At 42.3% G+C, this 16,601-nt stretch overlaps 1 protein-coding gene across 3 annotated transcripts; it reads left to right on the plus strand.

Annotated features, from left to right (window-relative positions):
• Window positions 1–1,161: 1,161 nt before the first annotated feature.
• si:dkey-33i11.1 (B-cell receptor CD22) lies at window positions 1,162–16,251 on the plus strand. 3 transcript variants are annotated; one of them, XM_045701314.1, is made up of 15 exons: window positions 1,162–1,400; window positions 1,512–1,575; window positions 1,835–2,185; window positions 2,526–2,783; window positions 3,062–3,331; window positions 3,860–4,129; window positions 5,415–5,684; window positions 6,234–6,315; window positions 6,455–6,503; window positions 6,627–6,713; window positions 7,014–7,138; window positions 11,647–11,757; window positions 11,956–13,133; window positions 13,574–13,643; window positions 15,720–16,251. In XM_045701314.1, exons 2-12 carry the CDS (start codon window positions 1,527–1,529, stop codon window positions 11,747–11,749), a joined length of 1,914 nt encoding a protein of 637 aa, XP_045557270.1. In that variant the 5' UTR covers window positions 1,162–1,400; window positions 1,512–1,526; the 3' UTR covers window positions 11,750–11,757; window positions 11,956–13,133; window positions 13,574–13,643; window positions 15,720–16,251. The 3 variants fall into 3 exon arrangements, with proteins under 3 accessions (XP_045557270.1, XP_045557276.1, XP_014012419.1); XM_045701320.1 differs by having other exon boundaries at window positions 15,725–16,251; XM_014156944.2 differs by having other exon boundaries at window positions 13,574–16,251.
• Window positions 16,252–16,601: the final 350 nt, after the last annotated feature.

Raw genomic sequence — 16,601 nt, forward strand, 5'->3', positions numbered from 1 at the left:
CTTACTGGTGTCCTTTAGTAGTGGTTCTTTGCAGCAATTCGACCATGAAGGCCTGATTCACACTGTCTCCTCTGAACAGTTGATGTTGAGATGTGTCTGTTACTTGAACTCTGTGAAGCATTTACTTGGGCTTCAATCTGAGGCTGGTAACTCTAATGAACTTGTCCTCTGCAGCAGAGGTAACTTGGGGTCTTCCTTTCCTGTGGTGGTCCTCATGAGAGCCAGTTTCATCATAGCCCTTGATGGTTCTTGCAACTGCACTTGAAGAAACTTTCAAAGTTTTTGAAATGTTCCATATTGACAGACCTTAATGTCTTAAAGTAATGATGGACTGTCTTTCTCGTTGCTTATTTGCGCTGTTCTTGCCATAATATGGACGTGGTCTTTTACCAAATAGGGCTATTTTCTGTTTACCACCCCTACTTTGTCACAACATAACTGATTGGATCAAACACATTAAGAAGGAAAGAAATTCCACAAATAAACTTTTAACAAGGAACACCTGTTCATTGAAATGCATTCCAGGTGACTACCTCACGAAGCTGGTTGAGAGAATGCCAAGAATGCCATCAAGGCAAGGTGACTACTTTGAAGAATCTCAAATAAAAAATATATTTGATTTGTTTAACTCTTTTTTAGTTACTACATGATTCCATGTGTTATTTCATAGTTTTGATGTCTTCACTATTATTCTACAATGTAGAAAATAGTAAAAATAAGGAAAAACCCTTGAATGAATAGGTGTGTCCAAACTTTTGACTGGTACTGTACATATTTATCTGGTTTATCATGGAATTGTACTAGGAATTCAATCAAATGTATTTAGAATTTATCAGAATACATTTTCCATAAATAATTTTACCAGGTCCATGTATTCTCAAATTGCAAAAAATGAGGGAGCACCTCTCCTCTGCACTCCGGCAGCACTACACCCCTAACCTTAACCCTAACCCCTAGCCTAGCTTATGTTAGCCACCTAGCTAATGTTAGAGTTTAACTTTGGCCACAACAAATTGGAATTCATAACATATCATACGAAATAGATGATGGATAACTACAAATTAATACATACCATACCAAACGTAATTTACTAATTTGAGTGTCCCGGATTTTCGTTTACTTTGTTACGTCTACCCATGAGTCCAGGTTGCATAATCGGAGCTAAAGCCGGTTGTGGAGGAGAGCTCGGCAGGAGCATGATTCGACATGGTTAGAGGTGATGGCTAGAGACTCAAGACTGACCCGTCCCCGCCTCCGCTTCTATCTTATTCTAGGTTGGGTCAGCCTCACAAACAAATTCCGCAAACTGCGTCCTCATAATAAAAGACACCGATTGCCCGGCGCGCCGACTGACTTTCCTGGCTACTCTGTGAGAAAAGAGGACAAGGACACCTGGCGAGGTGGGTCTTCGGTGATCTATTGGTCATGATGATGTTAATGCTGATCGTTGCTTTCATTCCTTCTGATCACTCATATCAATTTTCACTCTCTGGTTGAATTTGACTTTGTAGGGTTTGTGCGGAGACATGTTAACAGCTGCGTTTGCATTGAGCGCTATCCTCACTGCTTTACCAGGTAACTGCATAACACAACTTATTACAACTTCGTTACCGGTATTTTATTAAATGCCACTTCAGTAGCCTATAGCCTATGTTCTAAAATCATTCTGTTCTGTGCTTATACTTCTAAAGTTACCCAGGTGTCCTTGCATTGCGCACAGGTTATTTATATGGTATTGATCTGTGAGACAGACCGTTAGCAGCAGGCAGCACATGAGGACGGACACCCTGCACACATTATTGGCTTCATCAGTATTGTTTGTGGTTTCTTCCAGGCTCTGGGGGTAGCAAGTGGACTGTGTCCTTCACCCGGAGAGAGATCTGTGTCTGGGCTGGGACCACTGTCACTCTCCCTTGTTGGTATGACTACCCATCAGGACACACTGTCAGGAGGGTGATGTGGTTCAGGGTCTCTGGCCGGAGGGAGTTTGCCCACCACTCTGACTCCAGCTTGGTTAGCATGTCTTATAGAGGAAGGACAAAGTATACAGGCAGCCATAAAAGCTGTGGGATCCAGATCACCAACGTGAAGCTTGGCGATGCTGGACAGTACCACTTTAGGTTTGAGACAGACCACCCACAGGGACGATGGACCTCTCCAGACACCGTCTCGCTCTTTGTCACAGGTCAGTCACCTATCCTGCATATCAAAACAACCTTTGTAATTTTGGTTCATTTGATTACATCTCAATAAGTCCCATGTTAATCTGTGCTTGAAATGTATTCATTGTAGCATGTTGTGGAGCATTTCCATTGACATTTACCATGTTCATTATGATACATGCTTCTCCGAGCCACAATTATTCCAGGACATACACATACAGTAACTGTCTCTAATACACACAGCTGTTCAGGCTATATCAACGCCTTACGTCATAGCACAGAGGAATATAATGTTAGGTAAATAAAGCAGAGTTATATTCGTGCATGTTGTTCCAGAATTCTCTCTGTCTGTGTTGCTCCCAGAGCTTCAGGTTCAGGTCCATCCTGCGAGGACAGCCAACATGTTTGGGTCAGGAGAGACAGTGTACCTGGGCTGTATGGCCAGAGGCTGTGCTGCAGAAGGGAGGAGTCTTGCTCTCTACAGGAACGGCATCAACCTGGGATCACCTGAGAAGTGGCTGACCATCTACAACTTTGACAGCCAGCACGCTGGTACCTACACCTGTCGCCCAATCCCCCCACAGAATGTCCAGTCTCCATCGCTGGCCTTGGCTCTGGGACGTGAGTAGTGTTTATGTGTGATTGACATTTGAATTTTCATGACCTTATAGGTTTCAGTTAGTATTTACTTTCTATACCCCGTCTCTCTCTCTCTCCCCTCTCCATCTTCCTATTTCATTTTCTTCTTTCCATTATCTTCACCTCTCAAATCAAATCCCATTTTATTGGTCAGATACACATGTTTAGCAGATGTTATTGCGGGAATAGCAAAATGCTTGTGTTTCTAGCTCCAACAGTGTAGTAATTCTCTCTCCGTCGCTCTCCCCAACATCCCCTAGATGCTCCTCGTTCCACAGTGATTGAGGTGAGTCCCATGGGTGTGGTAGTGGAGGGGGTCTCTGTGACTATGACCTGCAGCAGCAGTGGGGCTCCGGCGGTGGAGAGCTATGCCTGGTTTAAGGACAGGGAGAGTGGCAGCATTCCAGACAGCTTCAGACCCCAGCTCCACCTGAAGAGGGTGTCCCACACCGACCGGGGAGAGTACTTCTGTGTGGCACGCAACCCACTTGGTACAGAGAGGTCCAAACCTGTCCTGCTCAACGTCACATGTAAGGGCCTGGCTGTTGGTATCTATACAGGTCTATACATTATCAGTGTGTATTTGGTGTATTTGACACGCATTGCTTGCGGTACGGTTTTGGAAGCAGTTGATACCATGGAATTGGAATTCTAGTTCTATGGTCAATACAACAATTAGTGTATAACTAGTGAGTCTGATATGGTCATATTAAGTTATTGCCTTCTATAGGGGAAAAAAGTATATTACTGTTGTAAAGATTTAACATCTATTCATTTCACATGACCAAGTGCCAAACTGCCAGTAGTTCATGACACTGTTTGTGAGGGTAGTCTGGGTCAATCATGATTGGGTAATATGTTTATTTTGGCAACTATGGGGACATCATTTGTCACAAGGCCTACAACAGGAAGTTACAGTACACTTTCCACAATGTCCACAAGGGCATTTTGACTTCTCAAATTGTCACTGCATAACTCTACTTTTCGTACCTGCAATTTATGTTACTACTCTGCCAAGCGAATACATCGTAACAATAATGTATTGTTTTGTTGTCCAGACTCTCCAAAGAGCACCAAGGTGTTGGTTAGTCCAACAGGAGACATCAAGGAAGGCTACTCTGTCAACTTGACCTGCAGCAGCAAGGCCCACCCCCCAGTGGATCGCTACGCCTGGTTCAAGATCATGGGGGGTCAGACCTGGGCCAAAGGGTCAACACAGAACCTCTCCTTCTCCAGCGTCCGCTCACAGAACGGAGGACAGTACTACTGCACGGCCTGGAACCAACACGGACAGGGGAGCTCCTCTGTTTTCACTCTCGCCATTCTCTGTAAGTAGAACAACAATGTACAACAGTCTTCTGTACAAGTAATGTTCAAATAATGGCTGGCTGTCCACTGTTCTGGATTGTGCAGATATAACACTGTTGCTGATAATGTTATGAAACTGTCAGAGGAAATCTGATAATGGTTCCTGACCACACACTGTAAATTGATGAAAATACTGTGGTCATTTTGCAAGCTCTTCTATTCCAAGAGAGAGATATGGTGTACACTGAGTGTACAAAACATTAGGAACACCTTCCCTCAGAACAGACTCAATTTGTCAGGCCATGGACTCTACAAGGTGTCAAAACCATTCCATAGGGATGCTGGCCTATGTTGACTTCAGTGCTTCCCACTGTTGTGTCAAGTTGGCTGGATGTCCTTTGGGTGGTGGACCATGCTTGATACACACGGGAAATTGTTGAGCGTGAATAACCCAGCAGCGCTGCAGTTCTTGCCTGGCACCTTCTACCGTACCCTGTTCAAAGGCACTTAAATATTTTGTCTGGACCATTCACCCTCTGAGTGGCACACATACACAATCCATGTATCAATTGTCTCAAGCCTTAAAAATCCTTCTTTAACCTGCCTCCACCGCTTCATCTACACTGATTGAAGTGGATTTAACAGGTGACATCAATAAGGGATCATAGGATTCACCTGGTCAGTCTATGTCATGTTTTGTCCACTCAGTGTATGTCCAACCTCAGGAGTGTGTTAAGGTGAGCAGGAGTGTGTGTGGATCCAGTGTGCTGCTCAGGTTCCTCTGTCTGCAAAATGACACCTAAACTCCTTTCTGCCCTGTGGAGGAACCAATCAATCTACCTGTCTCTGTCAGTGTCTCTCTCTCTTTCTCTCTCTCTCGATCCCTCTCGCCCCCTCTGTTGTGTCATTTCTCAAAAATCTTTCTGTCTCTCTAAATATTTGTTTAACTTTCCTTGTTTCTCTCCCTTTCTTTCTCTCCTCCATCACCTTGACTCCCTGTTGGTCTACTCCCCCCCCCTTTTCCCCTTCTCTTCTCTCTCTCTCTCTCTCTCTCTCTCTCCTCTCTTTGCCCTTGGCTGCCTGTCGGTCTACTCCCCCCTTCCCTTCTTCTCCTCTCTCTCTCACCCCTCTCTCTGCCCTTGGCTGCCTGTCTGTCTATCCTATTATCCTTTCTCTCTTTCACTCCCCGTCTGTGCCCCCTCCATGCCAGCATCTTTTTTATCCTCTCCCCAATCCCTCTCTCTCTCTGCATGCCCCCCCCACACACACACACACACACCTCTCCTCTTCTCCCCTCTCTCCCAGATGCCCCTAAGAACACATCTGTGTTTGCGCAGCCCTCCAGTGTGATCGACGCGGGCCGTCCTCTGACTCTGACCTGCAGCAGCCAGGCCAACCCGGCGGTGGACAACTACACGTGGTTCAGGATCAATGCGGCTGACGCCTGGGTAACGCGATCGGGCCCCAGCTACACCTTCGCTGAGGTCAGCCCCGGGGAGAGCGGCCAGTACTACTGCGAGGCACGCAACCGTATCGGCGTCCACAGCTCGCCTGTCCTCACTGTCAGGGTCAGAGGTCAGTGGACTGGGCAGGATGGAGGGAGGGAGGGTAGAGTAGGAGGTGGGGAGTCTGAACTCAGTGACTCAGATGGCTTCTGTCTGTGTGTTTCTTATTTAATCACTACTGTAAATGTAATGTCTGTCTCACAGACATGTTTGGCAAGACACCCTATCTAAATCTGTCACTGTATGCCCTTCAGTCTGCCCACTCACTATCCCAGAGTCTTTCTGCTTTCAATTCTCTGACCTGTGAGTCATATATGGATAACTTTCACTAACTCTAAAAGGGGAAGAGGAGCTGAACTTTGATATCAGATAACAGAAGTCTAGAGATTTGATAATTGATTAATGGAGCTGACAAAAGCTGGATATTTTGCTCTGTCTGTCTTCCTGTCTATGTCTGTCAATCTTTCTGTCCCTATTTTCTTCTCATCCTTCTTGGCCATCTCTTTCCTCTCCTTCACTCTCACTGTCATTACCCCAAACATCCCCATTCTCCCCTCTATGATGGTGACTACTGTCAGATTTACTCAGACTGAACCAGTTGTTGCTCTCTGATTGGCAGGCAGACTGAAGGTTATCGCCCTGGCCTCAGCTGTGGGCGTGTCTGCTGGTCTCATCACTCTCACTGTGGCCATCATGATCAGGTGACGCACTACACCTTTCAACACTATGATGGTCTATGGAAGGCAGGGGACCTCAGGAACATTGGCCCGAATCAATGTTACTAGACACTTCATTTGATTGTGGAAATTAATATGTTGTATCTATCTGCCTTCTTCACAGCAAAAACATGCACAGAGTAGACATGGAATATCCAGAGGAAAACAAGAAGGTACTTGACTCTTCCTCCTCCAAGCATTGAGATCAATATAGCCTAGCCATTATGTGATGAAATAATATATAGAAAAATAATGAACAAAGAATTGTCGTTGGTTGTATTTATATGGAATAACAGAGGCCATCGGTGACAGCTGACAGCCTGTTCTACGAGTCAGTCCAGCAGACCCTTCAGCTGAGGACTGGCAAGATGTCCGACATCCCGGTAGGTTAAACAACAACTCCCACTCTGTACCACTAGATGGAGACACCATGGTCCACTTGTAATAATCAGGTCATGCCATTAGAGTTCCTCATGATTAGATCCCCATCTTCTTTTGAAAGATCAAAGGTAACAATATGTACCTACACTTTAATGACCTACCATGTACATACATCAGGGGTAGTTACAACCCCATAATTCAGCCACATTTTAAACCCAGGTTTGGGTTCTCTCATATGAAGTGACATCAACCCTTCTTTTGTCCTCTCATGGTAATCCCCCTATTTTCTCTGTGTTTGATAGGAGGAGCCAGAGGAGGTGTATGAGAGTGCCCATCCCTCCATCGTACCCCTGAAGGATGCTCCACCCTGCACAGAGGCAGACAGCATCCTCAACTATATCACCGTGCATTACTCCAGGATCCCCAGGTAACCAACCATCCTCCATCTCTCACTTCCTCCTCCCCTTCCTTATCGTCCTCATCCTCTTTCTCCTCCTACCCTCTCCCCTTGATCTTCCTCTTTTCTCTTCTTCTTCCCCCTCTCTCCCCTTTCTACTCACCTTTCTCATTCTCTCCTCTCCCTTATATACTCTCTCCTCCCTCTTTCTCCTCCTAACCTCTCCCTTCCTCCTCATGCATCTCCTCTCTGTCTTATCCTTCTCTCTTCCTCTTTCTGACATTAAGTGAGGGAAAAAAGTATTTGATCCCCTGCTGATTTTGTATGTTTGCCCACTGACAAAGAAATGATCAGTCTATCATTTTAATGGTAGGTTTATTTGAACAGTGAGAGACAGAATAACAACAAAACAATCCAGAAAAAACATGTCAAAAATGTTATAAATTGATTTGCATTTTAATGGGGGAAATAAGTATTTGACCCCTCTGCAAAACATGACTTAGTACTTGGTGGCAAAACCCTTGTTGGCAATCACAGAGGTCAGACGTTTCTTGTAGTTGGCCACCAGGTTTGCACACATCTCAGGAGGGATTTTGTCCAACTCCTCTTTGCAGATCTTCTCCAAGTTATTAAGGTTTCGAGGCTGACGTTTGGCAACTCAAACCTTCTGCTCCCTCCACAGATTTTCTATGGGATTAAGGTCTGGAGACTGGCTAGGCCACTCCAGGACCTTAATGTGCTTCTTCTTGAGCCACTCCTTTGTTGCCTTGGCCGTGTGTTTTGGGTCATTGTCATGCTGGAATACCCATCCATGACCCATTTTCAATGCCCTGGCTGAGGGAAGGAGGTTCTCACCCAAGATTTGACTGTACATGGCCCCGTCCATCATCCCTTTGATGCGGTGAAGTTGTCCTGTCCCCTTAGCAGAAAAACACCCCCAAAGCATAATGTTTCCACCTCCATGCTTGGCGGTGGGGATGGTGTTCTTGGGGTCATAGGCAGCATTCTTCCTCCTCCAAACACGGCGAGTTGAGTTGATGCCAAAGAGCTCCATTTTGGTCTCATCTGACCACAACACTTTCACCCAGTTGTCCTCTGAATCATTCAGATGTTCATTGGCAAACTTCAGACGGGCATGTATATGTGCTTTCTTGAGCAGGGGAACCTTGCGGGCGCTGCAGGATTTCAGACCTTCACGGCGTAGTGTGTTACCAATTGTTTTCTTGGTGTCTATGGTCCCAGCTGCCTTGAGATCATTGACAAGATCCTCCCGTGTAGTTCTGGGCTGTTTCCTCACCGTTCTCATGATCATTGCAACTCTACGAGGTGAGATCTTGCATGGAGCCCCAGGCCGAGGGAGATTGACAGTTCTTTTGTGTTTCTTCCATTTGCGAATAATCACACCAACTGTTGTCTCCTTCTCACCAAGCTGCTTGGCGATGGTCTTGTAGCCCATTCCAGCCTTGTGTAGGTCAACAATCTTGTCCCTGACATCCTTGGAGACCTCTGTGGTCTTGGCTATGGTGGAGAGTTTGGAATCTGATTGATTGATTGCTTCTGTGGACAGGTGTCTTTTATACAGGTAACAAGCTGAGATTAGGAGCACTCCCTTTAAGAGTGTGCTCCTAATCTCAGCTCGTTACCTGTATAAAAGACACCTGGGAGCCAGAAATCTTTCTGATTGAGAGGGGGTCAAATACTTATTTCCCTCATTAAAATGCAAATCAATTTCTAACATTTTTGACATGCGTTTTTCTGGATTTTTTTGTTTGTTATTCTGTCTCTCACTGTTCAAATAAACCTACCATTCAAATTATAGACTGATCATTTCTTTGTCAGTGGGCAAACGTACGAAATCAGCAGGGGATCAAATAGTTTTTTCCCTCACTGTACAGACCAGCGGCACATTGCATTACCTACAGTTGAAGTCAGAAGTTTACATACACCTAAGCCAAATACATTTCAACTCAGTTTTTCACAATTCCTGGCATTTAATCAGAGTATAAATTCCCTGTCTTAGGTCAGTAAGGATCACCACTTTATTTTCAGAATGTGAAATGTCAGAATAATAGTAGAGAGAATGATTTATTTCAGGTTTTATTTCTTTCATCACATTCCCAGTGGGTCAGAAGTTTACATACACTCAATTAGTATTTGGTAGCACTGCCTTTAAATTGTTTAACTTGGGTCAAACGTTTTGGGTAGCCTTCCACAAGCGTCCCACAATAAGTTGGGTGAATTTTGGCCCATTCCTCCTGACAGAGCTGGTGTAACTGAGTCAGGTTTTTAGGCTTCCTTGCTCGCACAAGCTTTTTCAGTTCTGCCCACAAATGTTCTATAGGATTGAGGTCAGGGCTTTGTGATGGCCATTCCAATACATTGACTTTGTTGTCCTTAAGCCATTTTGCCACAACTTTGGAAGTATGCTTGGGGTCATTGTCCATTTGGAAGACCCATTTGCAACCAAGCTTTAACTTCCTGACTGATGTCTTGAGATGTTGCTTCAATATATCCATATACTTTTCCTACCTCATGATGATATCAATTTTGTGAAGTGCACCAGTCCCTCCTGCAGCAAAGCACCTCCACAACATGATGCTACCACCCCCATGCTTCACGGTTTAGATGGTGTTCTTCAGCTTGAAAGCCTCCCCCTTTTTCCTCCAAACATAATGATGGTCATTATGGCCAAACAGTTCTATTTTTGTTTCATCAGACCAGAGGACATTTCTCCAAAAAGTAAGATCTTTGTCCCCATGTGCAGTTGCAATCCGTAGTCTGGCTTTTTTAATGGCGGTTTTGGAGCAGTGGGTTCTTCCTTGCTGAGTGGCCTTTCAGGTTATGTCGATATAGGACTCGTTTTACTGTGGATATAGATACTTTTGTACCTGTTTCCTCCAGCATTTTCACAAGGTCCTTTGATGTTCAAGGTCCCAGAGTGCTAAGAACCTTGGCGTGATCCTGGACAACACCCTGTCGTTCTCCACTAACATCAAGGCGGTGACCCGATCCTGTAGGTTCATGCTCTACAACATTCGCAGAGTACGACCCTGCCTCACACAGGAAGCGGCGCAGGTCCTAATCCAGGCACTTGTCATCTCCCGTCTGGATTACTGCAACTCGCTGTTGGCTGGGCTCCCTGCCTGTGCCATTAAACCCCTACAACTCATCCAGAACGCCGCAGCCCGTCTGGTGTTCAACCTTCCCAAGTTCTCTCACGTCACCCCGCTCCTCCGCTCTCTCCACTGGCTTCCAGTTGAAGCTCGCATCCGCTACAAGACCATGGTGATTGCCTACGGAGCTGTGAAGGGAACGGCACCTCCATACCTTCAGGCTCTGATCAGGCCCTACACCCAAACAAGGGCACTGCGTTCATCCACCACTGGCCTGCTGGCCCCCCTACCTCTGAGGAAGCACAGTTCCCGCTCAGCCCAGTCAAAACTGTTCGCTGCTCTGGCACCCCAATGGTGGAACAAGCTCCCTCACGATGCCAGGACAGCGGAGTCAATCACCACCTTCCGGAGACACCTGAAACCCCACCTCTTTAAGGAATACCTAGGATAGGATAAAGTAATCCTTCTAACCCCCCCTTAAAATATTTAGATGCACTATTGTAAAGTGGTTGTTCCACTGGATATCATAAGGTGAATGCACCATTTTGTAAGTCGCTCTGGATAAGAGCGTCTGCTAAATGACTTAAATGTAAATGTAAATGTAATGTTGTTCTGGGATTGATTTGTACTTTTCGCACCAAAGTACCTTCATCTCTAGGAGACAGAACGCGTCTCCTTCCTTAGCGGTATGTCGGCTGTGTGGTCCCATGGTGTTTATACTTGCGTATTATTGTTTGTACAGATGAACGTGGAACCAGACTTGTGGAGGTCTACAATTTGTTTTCTGAGGTCTTGGCTAATTTCTTTTGATTTTCCCATGATGTCAAGCAAAGAGGCACTGAGTTTAAAGGTAGGCCTTGAAATACATCCACAGGTACATCTCCAAATAACTCTAATTATGTCAATTAGCCTATCAGAAGCTTCTACACGGCAGCGTAGCCTAGTGGTTAGAGCGTTGGGCTAGCAAACGCAAGGTTGTAAGTTCAAATCCCCAAGCTGACAAGGTACAAATCTGTCGTTCTACCCCTGAACAAGGCAGTTAACCCACTGTTCCTAGGCCGTCATTGAAAATAAGAATTTGTTCTTAACTGACTTGCCTAGTAAAATAAAAAAATAAATCCAAGACATAATTTTCTGGAATTTTCAAAGCTCTTTAAAGGCACAGTCAACTTAGTTTATGTAAACTTCTGACCCACTGAAATTGTGATACAGTGAATTATAAGTGAAATAATCTGTCTCTAAACAATTAATGGATAAATTACTTGTGTCATGCACAAAGTAGATGTCCTAACTGACTTGCCAAAACTATAGTTTGTTAACAAAAAAATGTGTGGATTGGTTGAAAAATGAGTTTTAATGACTCCAACATAAGTGTATGTAAACTTCCGACTTCAAATGTATGTCCCTTCCTCTTTTCTTTCCCAGTCTGGACCAGATTCAAGTTCCAAATGTACCACTGGATGGCGATAAAGAGCCAAAGGATGCTGCCAATGTTGTTTACACTGTCCTGGCCAGACCACACCAGTAGTTGTACAGGTATAGTAGAACATGTTTTGATGTCACTAATTTATCTCTGCTAATATATGAACATCAAGAGTTATATACACCTCACAATCTAATGAAATAATTTGCAATAAGTTCAAGTTTGACCATAGAGACAAACATATTCTAAATGTGAATTCAGTGACACACCTCCATTAACGTTGTTGTTGTTTTTTCTCGCATATCTCCCAGATGAGAACTGTAGCTCCAAATGAGTGACATCGCCAGAAGGATCTCTACCATCTACCCCTGAACTGCTTCTGAGCTGGACTGCTCATTCTAAGCCAATTTACTGTTTTATCTAATTCACTACAAAGTCTAATTTACTAGGAATAGTTAAAATAGTTATTGTAATTCATTTGGCATTATAAGTGGCATTATAACTAATTTATTAGCATTTAACGTTTTACTAGTAGTGGCCAGATAATGAAATATTCCAATATCAGAATCATCCTAAAAATGTATCTTTTTCACCCTCAGAAGGAAGTCATTTTGGCCATTTTCTCTCTGGGTTCTCTCAATCTCCTCCATTAGATATCATTAAAATGTAACATACTTTAAAAATGAAGTTTGGTATGCATCATCCCTCATGCTAGTTTAATGGAGGATGTGTGTAAATGTGTTACTAATCACATCTTATGTTTAGGGTATGGTTGGTATGTCCCAAATTGCTTGTTGAAATAGCTTGTTGTCAAATAAACATTTTTAAATGAAGAAAGAATTGCTAGATGTATTAAAGACATTTATCAGGTAGACACTTACCCTGTTTATTCTGATCTATCATGGTGTGGATGTCAGTACTGAGTTATTGATTAATTATTGAGATATGAACTATGTACTACTTTTCATAACAGATGAACACGGAAATACTGCAGAGATCAGAGGGGATATTTGATATTGTTCTAATGTCATTGCTGTGTTACCCTGATGGTGAAATTCTTTCTGAAATGATGAACCTCAAAGGATAGGGCTGTATCTCATCTGAGATTACAGAGTAACTCACTCATCTAATGAATAATACAGAAGAGGCCATGATATGGTCATCTGAGTCTGCACCAGAACGTGTACAGTTTTACCCATGGTGTCTCAGAGGGAGATGGGATATACAAAAAACACATTTCAATTCACACATGTATAATACACACTTGTACGTGTGTGAAATATTATCATCATCTCGTCAACATATTGAATGTCTCTAAATCGCCAAATCTATTCCCTGCTTGCATAGAAAAGTTAGATGACCTTCCCTGTCAACCTTCAGTCTCAACTTCTGCATTCTGCTTGTGAAATTGTTATTATCACATCAGTCCATGGTATTTGCATGGTCATTTGCTGACCAGTCTCATTCTGTGGACATGCTCTGCAGATAGGTGAGTGATCCTGTTTATTTCTATAAAGTTTCATGTGTTTCCTTTCATGCAGTTGATTTTTATGTTTACCAATGTTAATGTAGAATAAGATTTCTATTAAGAAATTTAAGCATAGTTAAGTTTATTTTATGTTTGGTGAGGATAAAAAACAGAATGACTAGATTATGTAAATGTCTATCCCAGTTGTTCCAAATGTTCCTAATTGAAAAGCCTTGAAGATAATTGGAATTGGAATTTCAGTGTAATTCTTCAATTTAAATGGAATTGACCCCAACCCTGATTGACAGAGACAGTTACACCTTCTTTAAATTAAAACAATGTTGATGCTGCCACCACCATGTTTCACCATAGAGATGGTGCAAGGTTTCCTCCAGTCTGTTTGATGATTGGCTTTGCTACTGTCTAATGCTGTATAATTCCCTCAACCTGTGGTGTTGCAGTTGTTGGTGTTGCTGTTTGATGCGATGTGGCTCTTTGAAACAACCAGTATGATTACTCTCAAGTTGCCAGGTGAGTAGATTATATATTTTTTGTTTGATACTCTATCATTCTGTGGATGCCAGTATTCAGTTATGAATAAATTAATGATATAAACTGTATATTGTATATGGCTCATTAGAGATGAGCAAGGAACTGATCAGAGGGGATATTTGATACTGGTCTAATGCTATTGTTGTTACCTTGATGGTGAAATAAATATTTATCAAATGACTAACCTCAAGGGAAAGTAATATATTATTATCTAAGATTACAGATTAACTAACTCTTTAGATCAACAAAAATACAGAAGTGACTGATAGCCTGTTTGTGCACCAGCATGTGAAGAGTATTACTGTATCTTTCAAATTAACATATCTGAAGGTAGACCCCTTTAGGAATGCTATATTATATTTTCCTACCTTTAAAAAGGGCAAATCGGTACTGTACATATGAGTGTTGTAGATAAGTGTGATAACTGTTTTTTGAGGGAGTAATTGGAAAATGACATTCAATGATACAACACCATAGCTCCATGTGCCTTAACAAGTTGAGGGTAAGGTCATCTAAACCCTTAACCTGTTTACATTATGTGGAACACTGAGCTGATGAGCAAGCACCAACCTTTTGAAGGTTAAACAACTGGGTTTTATATTTTGACTAGGTTGATGTCCAGGGACAGTTAGTGAAAAACATAGGTCAATCCAACCCTATTGTGGTAAGAAATATGGAAACAGTGGTTAACATTGAGAGATTTATTCATCTCTGAATCTACATTTCTCTTGGTATGTGTGTGTATTTTTGATACTCACTCCCATTAATAGAAGTCTAACCTTTATTATCATTATAGTATTACCATACTAATTGGATTCCACAACCCAGAATGAAGGGTTTGAAATTATGAAGTGTCTGTTTTTTTTCTGTGTTGATTTCCATTACTTTAATAGGAGTATAGAATATTTTGATATAGAAGCTAAAATCTAAATGCTTACATTAAAATGTAATGATTATTGTCACACAAGTGATGAGGATGGAATGTAATGGACATTTAATGTTTGTGCTTTCCTTATAACTAATTTCTGTGTTCAATTCATGTGCTGTTATATAAACCAATTTATGTGTTCATGCAAGTGGTTGACTGTACAAATCCTCACTATCAGTAGCTGAAATTTGGAAGTACGCCCAGACCTTGTTTTGAAAGATATCTCAGTTTCAAGGTCTCAGCTTAGAGAGATGAAGCCTCATGAGGTATTGGTCTGTCACGTGTTATGAACCAGTATTGGTCTGTCACAAAACACTAATGATTAATTATGCTACATCATGCAAATATAACTTGTCTGCGTATAGCCGTATAGAAGACAACTATTGGGACTGCCCAGGCAGAGCTCCTGATTGACATGTGTACTATGATGTTTTGAGTTGGTTGGAACCTCTCCAGCATGCTGACAAATAAACAATGATTAATTTAAGATTGACTTTGAGTGTCCCTGTGAAAGAATTTCCAAGACATAACCATATCTGTCTTATGTAACCATACAAAATGTAACATATCATACTAATTTGGTATACTTGATTGACGTTTACTATGTTATGTCTAGTCTATGAGACCAGGCTTTTCTGAGTTCCTCAGAGACAGTAGTGCTTTTACTTAGGGTGATTTTATTGTGCTAATTTATCTTCCTGGTAGCATTTTATTTGGCTTATTTATTTTACTTCCATCAGTCTCTCTGGTTTCACTGTTGTTTTCTTGCCCTATTCAGTTTAATTTTACCATTTTAATTTGTCTAGGTCATCTATCATATCTTTGTCATTTTTATATATGTATTTATTATTTTACTTTTGGTTTTAAGAACTTTCAAATGCATTAACTTGTGCTCTATGAATAAAGTTTGATTTGATATAGAATTATGCCGTACCGTAGGTCAAACATGTCTTTCTAACATGCAGAAATAAGGAATCATTAGAGTCCTTCCTCTTACTCAAACACCAAGACAATATATCAAATTGCTTCGAAGAAGAAGTCTGTCTCATGATAGCATGGTCAGCATAATGTTTATAACACATTTCTAATGTACAGTATTTAGCCAAAAACCTGTTTGCCTCTGCCAGTATAGCGGACATGAGCCGAAGAATGGTTGCTCATGGTCACATGAAGCAGTAGCCCCCCTGCAACTTCAAAGTCAATGTCTGGCCTCAGCCCAAGAGGGGATTTCCTCTTGGTTTAATGGTAAGAAGTTGGTTTCTTCTGCGGTAAAGTCAGGGTTTGTACCCCTTCTGTCACATCAGGAAGCTGAAACTTGGCCGCAAGTGGAACTTCCAGCAAGGCAATAACACCAAGCACACATCAAAATCAACATGTTGCAATTCCCAATTGCTGGTCTAAAGTAGTGCACTATATAGGGAATAGGGTGCCATTTGGGATGCAGACCTAGCCTGTCTGGGATTTTTTATTGAGAAATGTGTTTAAAATTCAACTGCTAAACTGTCACTCAGGCTGTCAGAACATTACTTTTGCCATTGTCAAAGCAGGGGGAAATTAAACATCTCTGCAGAATGGATGGCCTTCACTGGTTGTGGAATAGATGAAAAGTCTTCAGTCAAACATAGATTATGTAGCTCCACCCTATAGAAGAAATAAATAGAGAGAGAGAGAAACATACAATTCTTTATCTCCACCTTTTCCCCGACCCATCTATTTGCATAATGATAACAAAGCCCTTTCCCTGTCATTTTAACTAAACTCAGCAAAAAAAGAAACGTCCTCTCACTGTCAACTACGTTTATTTTCAGCAAACTTAACATGTGTAAATATTTGTATGAACATAACAAGATTCAATAACTGAGACATAAACTGAACAAGTTCCACAGACATGTTACTAACAGAAATGTAATAATGTGTCCCTGAACAAAGGGGGGGGGGTCAAAATCAAAAGTAACAGTATCTGGTGTGGCCACCAGCTACATTAAGTACTGCAGCGCATATCCTCCTCA

This window comes from Salmo salar, chromosome ssa02 (assembly GCF_905237065.1).
Source record: "Salmo salar chromosome ssa02, Ssal_v3.1, whole genome shotgun sequence".
NCBI classification, from domain to species: domain Eukaryota; kingdom Metazoa; phylum Chordata; class Actinopteri; order Salmoniformes; family Salmonidae; genus Salmo; species Salmo salar.

Excerpts from the sequence above, each read along its gene's own strand:
- si:dkey-33i11.1 (XM_014156944.2), top strand. The coding sequence starts at position 1,527 with ATGTTAACAGCTGCGTTTGCATTGAGCGCTATCCTCACTGCTTTACCA. Across the intron at positions 6,316-6,454 it reads ACTGTGGCCATCATGATCAG|CAAAAACATGCACAGAGTAG; the intron begins GTGACGCACTAC and ends CCTTCTTCACAG. Across the intron at positions 6,714-7,013 it reads GCAAGATGTCCGACATCCCG|GAGGAGCCAGAGGAGGTGTA; the intron begins GTAGGTTAAACA and ends TGTGTTTGATAG.